This window comes from Hypomesus transpacificus, chromosome 24 (genome assembly GCF_021917145.1).
Source record: "Hypomesus transpacificus isolate Combined female chromosome 24, fHypTra1, whole genome shotgun sequence".
Classification (NCBI taxonomy): Eukaryota; Metazoa; Chordata; class Actinopteri; order Osmeriformes; family Osmeridae; genus Hypomesus; species Hypomesus transpacificus.
The window spans coordinates 1,801,828-1,814,594 of NC_061083.1; the positions used below are offsets into that span (position 1 = coordinate 1,801,828).

General features: G+C 45.7%; 2 protein-coding genes across 2 annotated transcripts in view; both read left to right on the plus strand.

Moving 5' to 3' along the window:
- LOC124486538 (DNA repair protein XRCC4-like) overlaps positions 1-4,583 on the plus strand; it is a 28,694-nt gene extending 24,111 nt beyond the window's left edge. The window contains exon 8 of the mRNA XM_047048219.1: positions 3,663-4,583. Within this exon, the coding sequence (XP_046904175.1) occupies positions 3,663-3,683 (21 nt within the window). The 3' untranslated portion in view covers positions 3,684-4,583. The remainder of the gene's footprint in view (positions 1-3,662) is intronic.
- Positions 4,584-8,441: 3,858 nt separating this feature from the next.
- The window catches only part of vcana (versican a), a 40,173-nt gene continuing 35,847 nt past the window's right edge, over positions 8,442-12,767 (plus strand). Inside the window, exons 1-4 of the mRNA XM_047048746.1 lie at positions 8,442-8,796; positions 9,971-10,145; positions 10,268-10,395; positions 11,751-12,044. Of these exons, the coding sequence (XP_046904702.1) occupies positions 8,442-8,796; positions 9,971-10,145; positions 10,268-10,395; positions 11,751-12,044 (952 nt within the window). The remainder of the gene's footprint in view (positions 8,797-9,970; positions 10,146-10,267; positions 10,396-11,750; positions 12,045-12,767) is intronic.

The window sequence follows — 12,767 nt, forward strand, 5'->3', positions numbered from 1 at the left end:
CTCCTTTTTAACAGGTTTTTAATGTTTAATGTGCGCCCCTATGTTCTTTGCTGGACCCCTAATTGCCTCACAGAGGACATTGAAGTCCTCTTTCCTCCTCTTTGAATTCATCATTCGGTCAACGAAACAAATGAGCCAACCAGTGGTTCCTGGTCTGATCACATGACCCATATATAACACTGCGTGGCTTCTTTGAAACTGGCATTTGATTCGTTACAAGTAACGAGTGGTTTGTCTGTATAAAAAAAAGAATAATCGAGTGCTTTCGGATTTGTCTAATTATGTGAAAGTAGCGCGAGTGTCGTTATCGACTCATGAGCTGTTTGTTTTTAATGATATAATAGCCTTGCTGATATAATTTTAATAGCCTTGCTGCCTAATGGCCTGGAGCACTGGCATAATAAGACCAGGGTTGAGATCAGCTCTGGATTATACCGTTGAATTTGCAGATTGTTTGAAGTGTAAACTCCCCTCTCAGTGCTTGACACCTCAGACTTTAGGTGGGTGGCCCTGCTCCTTTGACCGAATCATTTTTCACTTAAACTGTTGCTCATCGAAATGACATGATTGGTTGAATACAAGAATTTTCTTGTGAGCGGTTTGGCAGTCTTATGAGTCATCTTCGTCTTTGTCAGAAAGCACCCAGGCAGAAAGCCTTTCCTGGCTGGACAGTCGACTGTACTGTACTTCCTAAAACATCTGAACCAAGAACCAAGAGCTCACGTCTCCCTCATTGATGTAGCAATTGGGAACCGGGGGAATTTTGCGAGGAGACACATTTATCATGCCATGGTCAGGGGTGGGGGCCGGGGAATACACATAGCCCACACTCCAGCTATCTATTTACCTTTCATTCACACGTCTGTGAGTCAGTAGACTGGTTCTGGTTATCCAAAGCCCATTTGTCTTTGTTTCTGTCATATGTGAATGGGGTTAGTTACTAAAGGGTATCGGTTCTCAAAATAATTGATTGTTTCGGGCAGAACAGACAACAAACTTCATCTTGACTGGTATTAAACTCAGCCTGGTCGTTTTCAGTAAAGGTGTTCTAGTCTTTACTTTCCACACGCATAGTCATGTTGGATCAAAATGACTGTATATTTGATGTGGTCCATTCTGTAAATCCCATATAGTCACGTGAACGAATCAGAAATTCAGATTAGTGTCCCCTGCGTGGTGAGAAGTGAGCCTCCTTTGAAGGAATCTCTCGGCCCTGTTCTCCCCAGGCCCGTCTGCCTCGACCCCCAGGCAGAGGACAATGTCCACCTGCATGTGTCTGTACAGGAGCCCCACTAACCTGAAGCAGCTGTCTGGGTTTGGCCCTTCTGCCCTCCCCCACCCTCCTCCTCCCCCAGCCCCTGATGGGAACCGACCGACCCCCGTCACCGCCACTCTCTCCCTCTGTCTCGATGCATCCACCTGACTCCATTTCAATACTCTTGATCTCTTTCTCTCTCCGTTGGGTTAACCCCCCCTCTGTCCCCCCAAGTGGACTCATGGTCGTGGAGGATCCAGCTCTGAACAAAAAGGTATGGAGGTTAAAGGCCAGTGTGAGTAGCCCCCGTTAGGATGGTGACCTAGCCCATCCCAGGATGACCCCTTGCCATTGACTGACCCGTCAGCTGTCTCGACATGATTGACAGCTCTGTGATTGACACCTGGCGTCTGGCCCGCTCTCATGATTGACATCTGTTAAGGGCACTCAAGTCCGTTACCCTAGTCTTCCCTCGTCGCCTGACAAGATTGTTTCTGTTGACGTTCCTTTCTCCTTTTCATTATTTTTAAGGTGTTCGGAAGTGATAAAATAGAGGGCGGGGTGGGCTAGGGAGGACAGAGGCTCTCTGTCTAGCATAGCTGTGTCTGGACTGTTCTTCTGGAGTCAGACCCAAATGTTGTCTAAGTGCTGGCCTCTTGATTAGGGTCTGGGGCACAACAGCTCAGACTCGGTATAACAGAGGTTGGTATTACCAACTCCATATACACTGACTATTCAAAACATTTGAATTGGCAAATTTTTTCAGGAGATACAATATGAAGATCTTTCATGTAGATTGTTTTTTGGGATTCATTTACAGAAACATTCTTCAGTGGCTCATATTTGGTCAAGTCATATTTACAGCGCTGGAGCAAAACTGGGAAACATTCTCAACTCCAACAGGCCTGCTTTGACCTTGTTATGCTTGAGCCTTATGGAATACGATTAATATCAGCTCCTGAGCTGCCTGCTTAGCATACCTAGCCCAGAGCTAAGACTGGGGGGTTCGGCCGTGGTGGTCTTCCCCTGCATCACAGGCTTCTGGGGATCAGCGTCCAGCCCTGTCTGGGGGCAATGCTGCTTTCCCACATTTGGGCTCCGATCGGGGGGTTCACATCCTCCCTGAGCCAGCACCCCAGCAGCTTGGGAGGGCGTCGGCTCTCCGTCGGCCAGCATCAGCCATCTCGCCACGTTCGACACTTGAGTTGTGCACTTGAATGTGTTTTTTTTTCTCCCCCAAAGCAGGGGTGCAATGTGTGTTGAGTCGTGTGAGTTGTTTTGAGGCGGGTTAATCGTTTTGGTTTTGGTCCCAGTTGTTTTTAGCTCGATACACTGATTAGATGTGTGACTAAATGTTTCGGGTCGCTGGATGAATGAGAATGAATGAATTCCCTCATGGTTGCATGGGGATTGCTACAATGTACAGTACTGCATGTATAGGGAATGAAGTGCAAACTAGCGGGATTCAAATTCACCTGCAACCTCTCAAGCTTAAATCGCCGAACGTAATCAGATAGGCTGTGTGTAATTCGAACAAGACCCGTTTCCCAGACTGGGTTCGGCGATGGAACGTGTCCTGTCGGGTCAGGGAAACTTAACGGCCATTTTATTCCGTCTGAGGTGGCATGGTGCCGGAGGTGGACCACCTTTTATAGGTCATGTGATATGTGGGTCATCTCAGGGCCCCCCCCTTCAGCCCGGCCCATCTCCAGGATCAAACACTCTTTGATTCCCCGTTTCGCAATGATTTACAGGCTCTGGAAAGCAACAGGACTTCCTGAATTTCAAACAGACTCCTTTTACACCGCAGCGGCTCTTCACGCTGCCTGAACTGTGAGTCAGTAAAGCGGGTAAAATGACTCAGTGGTAGCCGTAACACCTATGGGAACAGTCAAATAATTTGAACGTACTCGTGTGGTAAAATTCACAGGATGAATCAGGTCAGTGGTGACCTGATTTTAGTTTACAGACCTGGGACGAGTCACGGGCCTCCCTTCGATGACATCAATGCAGCTTCTTTTTCAGGTTTCTCCCTTCTAGGGCTGTCCAGATCTTGGGCACAGTTGTCCAGTATTTAACTGGTGTTCAAGCCTGGGATTATTCCATTGACAGGCATGGAAAAGACACCTAATTATTTTACAAGGACCCTCAGGGTGGAGGCCTATCTTCATTCCAATATTCGTTCAGTTCACCTTTTGCTCTAGGTCTCATCTGGTCATTGTTACACACAACAGTTTCACACAATTAGCATGCGCCGCTAGCGTTGCTAACTTGACCTGCTTGTCATAGTTTGGCAGTGAATCAGAGAGCTCCCTGTCAACGGCCGTTATAAAGAGCTGTAATTAGGGCATTATTAGCACTTTACCGTGCTTAAGTAAACTAACCGACTCAACTTTTGTATGTGCAGGTGAGGGACCTTCCAACTTGAGACTGCCTTCATGAGAATGCTGCTCTGCCCACTGTATTCACAGTTGTGGTTCTAGAAAAGTTCACAGTTTTATTTGTAATGCATTGATGTTAATATTGATGTTCAGATTTTATGACATTTAAACATACCAATGTTTACAATTTAAGTTTTACAACTAAAACAATGTTTTACACGAACCTTTTCACAGTTTTATTGCACTTTGATTTTGGATGTAAAAAAAGATAATCCTGGCTGTTGACTAAAGCAGGGAAAACATTTAGTCAAAACCAGTGACACACAGGGGATGTAATATATATATCTTTTTTTTTTATCTTCTCATTTACAAAAATGCATGCAGAAATGAATGAATCCCAAATACATATTTTTTCCTGACCGTCACTGAATAGGTCTACTGATGTGGTTGTTTTGAATCCCCTTCCACTGAGATAATTATAAGATGTTGATCAAAGTAGATATACTGTATATCAAATTGTAACAACTGAGGTCAGCTGCTCATTTGGATGTCCAGGTCTTGAGTACATGGTGACTGTGCTAAACAAAATCTCAGGGTTGGGCAGCGATATCCAGACAATTGTGGGTTCTAATCACTTAACTGTTTTGGAAAATTGGTGTGCTGAAAGTTGACAACCAAAAGTCAATAACAATAATCCCCATTCTAGAAATCTAGTATGTATGATGTTTGTAATGCATCTATGTGTCTTGTCACCAAAATCCAGTTTGAGTGCCAACAAAGCTTCTATAAATAATAAATGGAAGTACTGATTAAAGAAGAATAGGAATAGAATAGCAAAAGTAATGTGAGTAAAAGTACAAGCAGCATGAGATAAAAGAAAAACATCTGTAATTTCATCCTTTATGTCAACAGGTATTTGCTGTAATCCCATTTTTTCAACATTAAAATCCTACAAAAACGTTGGTGGTTTTTTTCAACTTTTCAACATTGTAATAAACTATCACACTGACGTAAAAGATCATCTTGAACAACTGCAATCGTTTCTGGGCAGTAGGCTGCAGACATGTCTCCGAGGTTTGGACGCCTCCTAATAGAAGTAGCCAACGGCGGTGATTCTCCGACAGCAGGTAATGAACCGTACGTGGTCCGGTCTCTCCCCCGTGTGGAAAAGACATGCACAGTGGCTTCTCGCATGTCATCAGAGGCCCGTTACTGGCTCTCGCTGTTGCCTCGTGCTTCTGCTAAGACGCATCACAACGCATAACTGGGTTTAGCGAGTGCTCGATTCCCAAGGTGTTCTGTCCCCATTCAAGTGAACCTTTCGCGGCCACTGTGAAATGGTTAAATACTTTTGATTTGTTCATTAATTGATCTATTATTAGTTTATTTTCACGCACCACAAATCTTTACTGTAAAGAGCATGCGCAAAAACACATTTTAATGAATTAACCGTTATGGGAGGATACAAATGATGTCAGAGCAATATGTGTGACCTCCTCCCCCATGCCACAGTTGTGAGTGTGATGGCTCAACTGTGCGAGTAATGTTAGGAAGTTTATCCAGAGCGGAGGTGATCCAGTTGCAGCCTCTCCAATCTTCGTTCCAGTGCGCGCTTGGGTATGCGCTCTCATAGAGCATAGGTTTGGACACCGCACAGTTATCTAAGGTATTGGGTGATTTTCTAAATGTATGGGCCTAGAGTGTAATTAGACATGGATGCCATGAGCAGAATATCACCTGTGTTTGATCTGTAACGTAATAGATGGTTGTTTGACAAAAAATACATCTGACAAGATTGAGTGGCCCCACGTGAGGACAAACTCTCACTAAGTAAAGTCTGACCAGTGCAAGTGATTTGTGTGATGTAGCAACGACGTTATTGGATAAGGATGCTCTTGGACGTGTAATTATGCGTTTTCCCTCCCTCTCGTAGGTGTCCACTCACTTTCGGATGGGAACGGTGCCCCTCCTCTCCAAAACCTGACGAAATAACAGTGGATGTAAGGCGAAATTTACCTTGAAGACTTCTGGCACTTGTAAGTTTGTCTTGCTCGCATCAGAACATCCAGCGCTGTGGAGTGGTTCCCTGTGCAGCAAGCGCACAGGAGGACAGGCGCAACCGGGAAATAAGTGCCACTGCGCCCGATCTGAGGAGGACATAATTTGGGCACTTTTTACGCATGCCTAAAACTCACTGGGACTAACTGGAAACAAGGATATTACAGTTACAGTTTATTTTCATGGAATTACAACTTTGTTTACGGTGAGGTTTAGAATTATTATTACCAAGTTCAATTAATATGGCGTTTAGGTTGTTCATTTTACTATTTGAGTTGGAGTTGTTCAATTTATAGTCAAACCATTTTTCTTTTTTCACTCAAATATTACACCTGGAAATACAAGTGCTTAAGGAGACTGACCAACAAAAAAAAACGCAATCCCCAGAGTCCCAATCTGGTCCTCAACAGACATTGCTTTAGTGGTGTTAACACACAGTTTATTTATACTCCAAGTTTTTAGTTTAGTATTTTATCTTCAAGGACAGAGACTGCAGGTGTTTTTTTGAGCCACTTACAAACTAAGACTCTGGAATACTTTGTAATACATATTTTATTCGCAGGGACACATTGGCAACTAGGCAGCAGTCGGTAACCTCACACGCTCTAAAATCTGCGACCAATTAGACAGCCGTACAATGATGCTAAAGTAGATACGACGTGACTGCTAAACTTTCCAAGAGCGCAAGACCACGGCAAATGAGTCTGTGCGCAATGAGGTGATTAATAATGTAATTATAAAAAGAAAAAATGCGCTCCCCCCCAATAAAAGCCAAATTATATTTGTTTATTGATCATTTAAGTTTTGGTGTCTGACTCATCTCGGACACTTTTTATACATTTCAGAAACTTTTTCCCTTGCATGAATCGTTGGGGTTCGCTTTAATTTAAAACAAATCCAGTAGTAGCATTGTATCCAAACGACAATGTAACAGTTTTACAACCTAGGCAATCAATAAACGTCTTTTGTTGCTTTTTCATTTGGTTGGGAGACCAAGACCTGCCGTGGGGTCAAAATGCAACAGCCGCGAATGTGACCCGGAACTCGTGTTGACATAGCAGCGGAGCAAATGAGGGCACTCAGGAGGTCTGTTTAGTGTCCCCCTTTCTCCCTAAAGTCTGATTTAGCCCCCGTTGGTTATCTGTATGGGGTACTCAATCTCACCACCCACGCATTCAGAGTAAGTGACAAATTAGACCACCACAGACAGATAATACCCGCCAAAAGCCCCCTGGGGATGCTCTCGTGGACAAAAGCACAACACTAACACTCGGATAGAAAAGAGCATTAGGCCTACGTTAAATTCTATCCAAAATAGATTTTCAAGGATTTTCTTCCACTGAGATTGTCAACTAACATTTGTTGTTTAGTTTATTTTGCAAGGTAAGGATGTTCTGGTATCCATTACATGAATTCATTCATATTCTCCTTACATCACTCAGGCTCAAGATGATGCTGAACGTCAAACATATCCTGTGGTTATACTGTCTTTGCCAAACAGTATCTGGGAATGGTAAGTCTTCATCTTTAAATGAGAATTATGCAGAGACATAGAGACTACTATGTGTCAGTGAATGAGTGATTGATTGAATCATTGCCTGTAACCCTGGATGCAGTCCGCACAATGACTCTCCAAAGCATCTAGAGTCAAATCCTACCCATGACATAGGGTCACCTCCCTGTTGGGCTTGCTAGGCCTGAGCAGCAGGAGGTTGGGGGTGGGGGGTATTTGGGGGCCCAAGTCCCTGGCTGTCTCCATAGGTATCAGGGGGAGTTGGGGACACCTTTCAATTAGGGCATGGTCCCAGTCTGGAGCTAACAGCTGGTTTGACCTCTTATCCTAATAAGGCCCTGTATTTACTGCTCTCATGCCTCCAGGGCAGTCCCACCGCTATCCGGAGCATTCCCCACATTGTTACAGAGTTGTGTTCACCAGTTTCCCATCCGATGCGATAATTCCCTGCCTGTAGCCAATGATGATTCAGCCTGTTGTCATGGAGTTGCGTCTGGCATTTTCTTTTTTTTTTGAATCTGTGCGGCTGTGTGCTCAAACAGACCCCGTAGCTGTTACCCAGTAGCTTTGCACAGGGTGTATGACCTGACGAGGTGGGGGCGGGTGGGGAAGGATGGAAGGGGGGGGGGGGGGGGGGCCGGAGGAAGCACCAGGATTAAACGCCCACTGTTTACTCCTAAATGTAGCAATAACAAAAAATGGCTGACCAAAGTTGCCATGTTTGACTCCCATAAAGATAACAGAGGGGAAAACTGTGAATCAGGACCTTCAGTCATGGAACTACTTGGATGAAGCCATGCTTCACTAGCGTAACTCCTTTAAATGTCACACACGTGTTCACTGTATGACATGGCCAATCTCTACACCCATCATTTTAAGGGTGAGGATTGACTTTCCGAGAGCCATTTTAGGGCTATGATGCATGTTGTTTTATAGTCTGGGAGTTGCTGCTACACCCTCTGTGCTTTATTGAACAGGCAGCTCACAGCAAAACAGCAATACACATGACACTGTAAGCGAAGCAGTTTAAGGTGTCCACAGAAAATCATTTAAAGCCATGTAGATAAAGACTGATACAGCCTCACTAGTTATATAAAAGACCAAGAACCCTGACTCCAACCCCAAACATGTATTTTTTGGGTTTCCCAAATCTAATCCCACCTCACCCACAGTCACTGTAGTGCATCTAGCTCAATCTGTTCTTCTCTGCCTCCCAGCCTCCAACACGTTAACCATGATAAGACCAGTGAGTGGATCTCTCTCGGGGAAGGTCGTCCTGCCCTGCTACTTCTCCACCATCCCCACCTCCGTACCCGCCATCGGCGCCACCGCCAGCACCGACTACCTGCGCATCAAATGGACCAAGATGGAAAACGAGGTGGAGTCGACGGTGCTGGTGGCCCAGAACGGCGTCATCAAGATCGGCTCCAGCTACAGGAACCGCGTGTCGGTGCCCAGTCATCCGGACGATGTCGGCGACGCCTCCCTGACCGTGGTCAAGCTCCGGGCCAGCGACGCCGGCACGTACCGCTGCGAGGTCATGTACGGCATCGAAGACACCCAGGACACGGTCGACCTCGACGTGAACGGTGAGGAGTCGGCTCCTTCTTCCTATCTCCTGTCTCCTCTCTGTGGCGCTCGCCTCAACCAGTCCGTTGATCCGTTGCTCTGAGCAGTTTCGGGCGATGGTGTCTGTATTGTCTTACCATGACTTCTACCTTACTTTGGGGTGTTTGCCGTCCTAGAGTTGTTTTATCCTTTCTAGGTAAAGGTGCTCTTAGGAAGTTTAAGGACTGGAGTTAGTTCTCCTGTTTTCCCTCATGCTGTTGGACATATGTTAAGCACGTTGATGCACTGGAAAGTTACTGTTGGAAAAGGATCCTGCGTTTATGAGGTTGGTGAAAGACTGTCTGAGTGCAGCAGGAGTTGGGGTGGGGGGGATGGTGGGGGGGTAGATGAGCACTTTTTCCTGATGTGTCACTGAGGGATGATGAGAGGAGACCACATGTGGAGACTGGGAGTGTGTGTAGCTTTGCCAGATATCCTGTGAGGCTCCATAGTTCTTGATAGCTCTCCTGGGTTGAATGAACATGGTTATTCATCATTGCTGGAGTACTTACTATACTATACTAGCTATATGCTTGCCAGGATACTTGCTAGGATATTAGCCATAGTATCTAGACTAACAGATGCGATTAAAACCAAATCTTCTCAGATTTGCATCTGGAGGAGGGCAGTGGATACCATTGTGATAAATGTCTGCTTTATCTCTCACAACTTATCAACCTTATATTCCCTTATTTAAAGAGAAAGATTGAGTAGAGAGAAATCTGTAAGACATCATTCATGAACGACGAGGTTGGGGAACAGGCGTGATAGAATTTAGATAGTTTTGGCTATCGACTGAGCCCGCCCCAATGTCTCAAACTCTCTGCAATGTTAATTGGAGCAATCAGTCATGTCTTCAGCGTCTCATTGCTGTCCACAAGTATGAGGAGTCAGGGCCGTGGCATCGTCAAACTCATCCACAGATATCTTTGTGTTCACTGCAACAGTCTGACTAGTCTTCACAATCCATTGCCAAGTCTCCTAACAGACAGCAAAAAAGAGACACAGATTTATTGGTTGGCATTACATGCATTGAGATGTGCCTTGATTTACAATGCACTGGAGTCTGTTTGAGGTGGGGGGGGGGGGTTACCGAGACGTGTTTATAACAGGGCGTGTTGCTACACGGGCCCTAATTTGTGTGTTTGTTCCTAGGTGTTGTGTTTCACTACCGGGCAAGCATCAGCAGGTACACCCTGGACTACCAGAGTGCTGTCCGGACCTGCCAGAGCATTGGAGCCTCCATCGCTACCCCAGACCAGCTGAAATCAGCCTACGAAGACGGCTTTGACCACTGCGACGCGGGCTGGATCTCTGATCAATCAGTCAGGTGACCTGCCATTCGACCTACCATCAGCTAGGACTTCCACTGTATCTACCAGATCATATCCGTGCCTCTCTTTCGAGATGTTTCCTTCTCTTCTCTAACTCTTCGGATCCTCTCATCTGTAGGTATCCAATCAAGAGGCCCCGATCTGGTTGCTTTGGTAACCTGCTTACCAAGCCGGGCGTGAGGACGTATGGAACCAGGAAGGCCACCGAAAAATATGATGTGTACTGCTACGTGGATAAGCTGGATGGTAGGAGAGAAGTCATGAACGATAAGCGCTGAGCAGAGTTCTAAGATCGCCATTCGTTTGACCGTGCAGCTTAGGAACCCAGCAAGAATTGGATGAGAAGAGGCTGCTAGTCTCCCATCTCTCAAATGTCATCCCATGAATCACCCTCGCACGAAGGCTTAAATAGACACCAGGAAATATGTGCTAATGTGAGCCTTAAACGCCTCTGGCACTGTTGAGGGGGGGGGAAGTGTGACTGCAGCTAAGCCAATACACATTTTATCTTGGTGTTGATCCACTGTGATTCAACGGCTGACGCGCTGAGCTCCCCTCAGAGCGTGTCTGTGACAGCACGACCGCACCAGCTCTGCTCCAGTTTGTGAGGTCGAGGATGTATTTCCAACACGCAGTCCAACCCGCAGATTCTGTAGGCGGTTGTTTATTCAAATTGAAAACGTTTAAATGTGTCCGTCCGTCCCCCTTAGTCGTATCGGTTTAGCACAATGTTCTCAGTAGCCTGGGTAACATCTGCAATAGTGTTTCCGATGGCTGGCTGTGAGCTAAAGAGCGCCCCTAAGACACCTGAGACAGACGTTTGTTTTTGTTCTGCTCATACTTCCCCGTGATGCATGTGTCAGCGTGCCTTATTTAGTCAAACATAATTCATACGCATCTATATTATCATTCACCCACTTTGTGAACAAACCTAATCAATAATTGAAGCAGGGTTGCCAGGTTTGGTCAGATGTCGGCCACACCTTTTACTCGAAGGGACATGACACTGGACAACATATGCCAGTTCACAGACTTCCTGTTGTTTGTTGTTGTATTGGACGTGTGATATATGTCCTTATAGAGGCGGGTAAGAAGGGAATGTCCGACTCATTCAGCAGTTGTTAATCTAGGGTGTTAATATGGAAACCACTTTGGAAGACGTTTTGAAAGTCACACCCACATTTTTATAAAAACATGCAGGGTTCCTCTTGGCTTCTTGGCCTCTTGTTTTGATTAAACCTCAGTTGCTCTTCTGTGAGCAGTTTGTGTTGAAACGTGAAATGATTACAATGTTCAGTAGATTCCAAAATACATTTTCCGTCGCTGTTTCCGTCACTGACGGTGGCCTGCTGGATGGAGCAATGTTCGTGGATTGACAGTGTTAGCATAGCTCACGCATATCAGGATCACCCAGCAAAAACATATCTACTGTTAGTGAGGATTGTGGGCCAGAGACAACTGTAATTCAGGTCTTATTTCTATCTCTTGATCAGACATGTTATGATTGAATGCCAGAGTCATACGGACGTTTTCGCACATATCAGTGAGTCTAAAATCCCTAGCAGATGTTTCCCGGATGCTAAGTCAACTCTCTGTTCCAGGCGAGGTGTACTTCGCCCCTGTGACCCGTAAGATGACGTTCGAGGAGGCGAGGAAGGAGTGCGAGAGGAGGGGCTCCGTCCTGGCATCTCCGGGGCAGCTGCACTCGGCCTGGCGTCAGGGTCTGGACAAGTGTGACTACGGCTGGCTGTCCGACGGCAGCGTGCGTCACCCCGTGGCGGTTCCCAAGATGCAGTGCGGCGGAGGCCTGCTGGGAGTCAGGACCATGTACCGCTTCAGGAATCAGACCGGCTTCCCGGAGCCTTCCACCAAGCTGGGAGCGTACTGCTTCAAAGGTACAGGCGTTCCTTACAGATTCATCTTGTGTTCTTTTGACCATTTTTGACAATTTCACATCCATGTTTCTGATGAGACTGAGGTTCATTTAGGGTTAGTAACCATGACAGCCGTGAGGGCTGTGAGCCATCAGGATGTAACCCCCTCACGGTGTAGCTGTGGAAGCATTCCCCTCCGTCCTCCGCACCCCCGTTACAAAGGTCTCACACTAAAACCAGAAGCCAGAATAAATTCATTCCACTTGTCATCCCTTTTTGGAGGAAAAATATCGATGTAATCTAAGAAAACGAGAGTCCCTTTAACAAAAGAGCTTTGTGGCTTGCTAGACTGCAGCAGCAGACGGCTGTCAGTGAATCACTGACCTCACTGTATTTCATGTGGAGTTCCCGCCCGTTACCATGGTAACTAAAGTGGAGTTGGCCAGGAGGAGGGTGAAATCATAGTTTTAAACGTCTGCTGTCTTTGAACTTAATTAACGCCTCAATCTGAACAGAATGGGTGATTATTGACCAATGGTTTGTTGAGAGTTATTTTCTGAGTTGTTAGCTTGATGACTTCCAGACACTGCACAGCCTGTATTGCTAATCTGTGTCCTCATCTAACCTCTGGTGGAGAAGAAAATACTCAGTAACTACAGAAAATCCTATTAAATCCAATATTAAAACTAATTTTAATTTTTAATCGAAATATATTTGTTCTCTCTTTTAAGGCTGAGCTAGTTC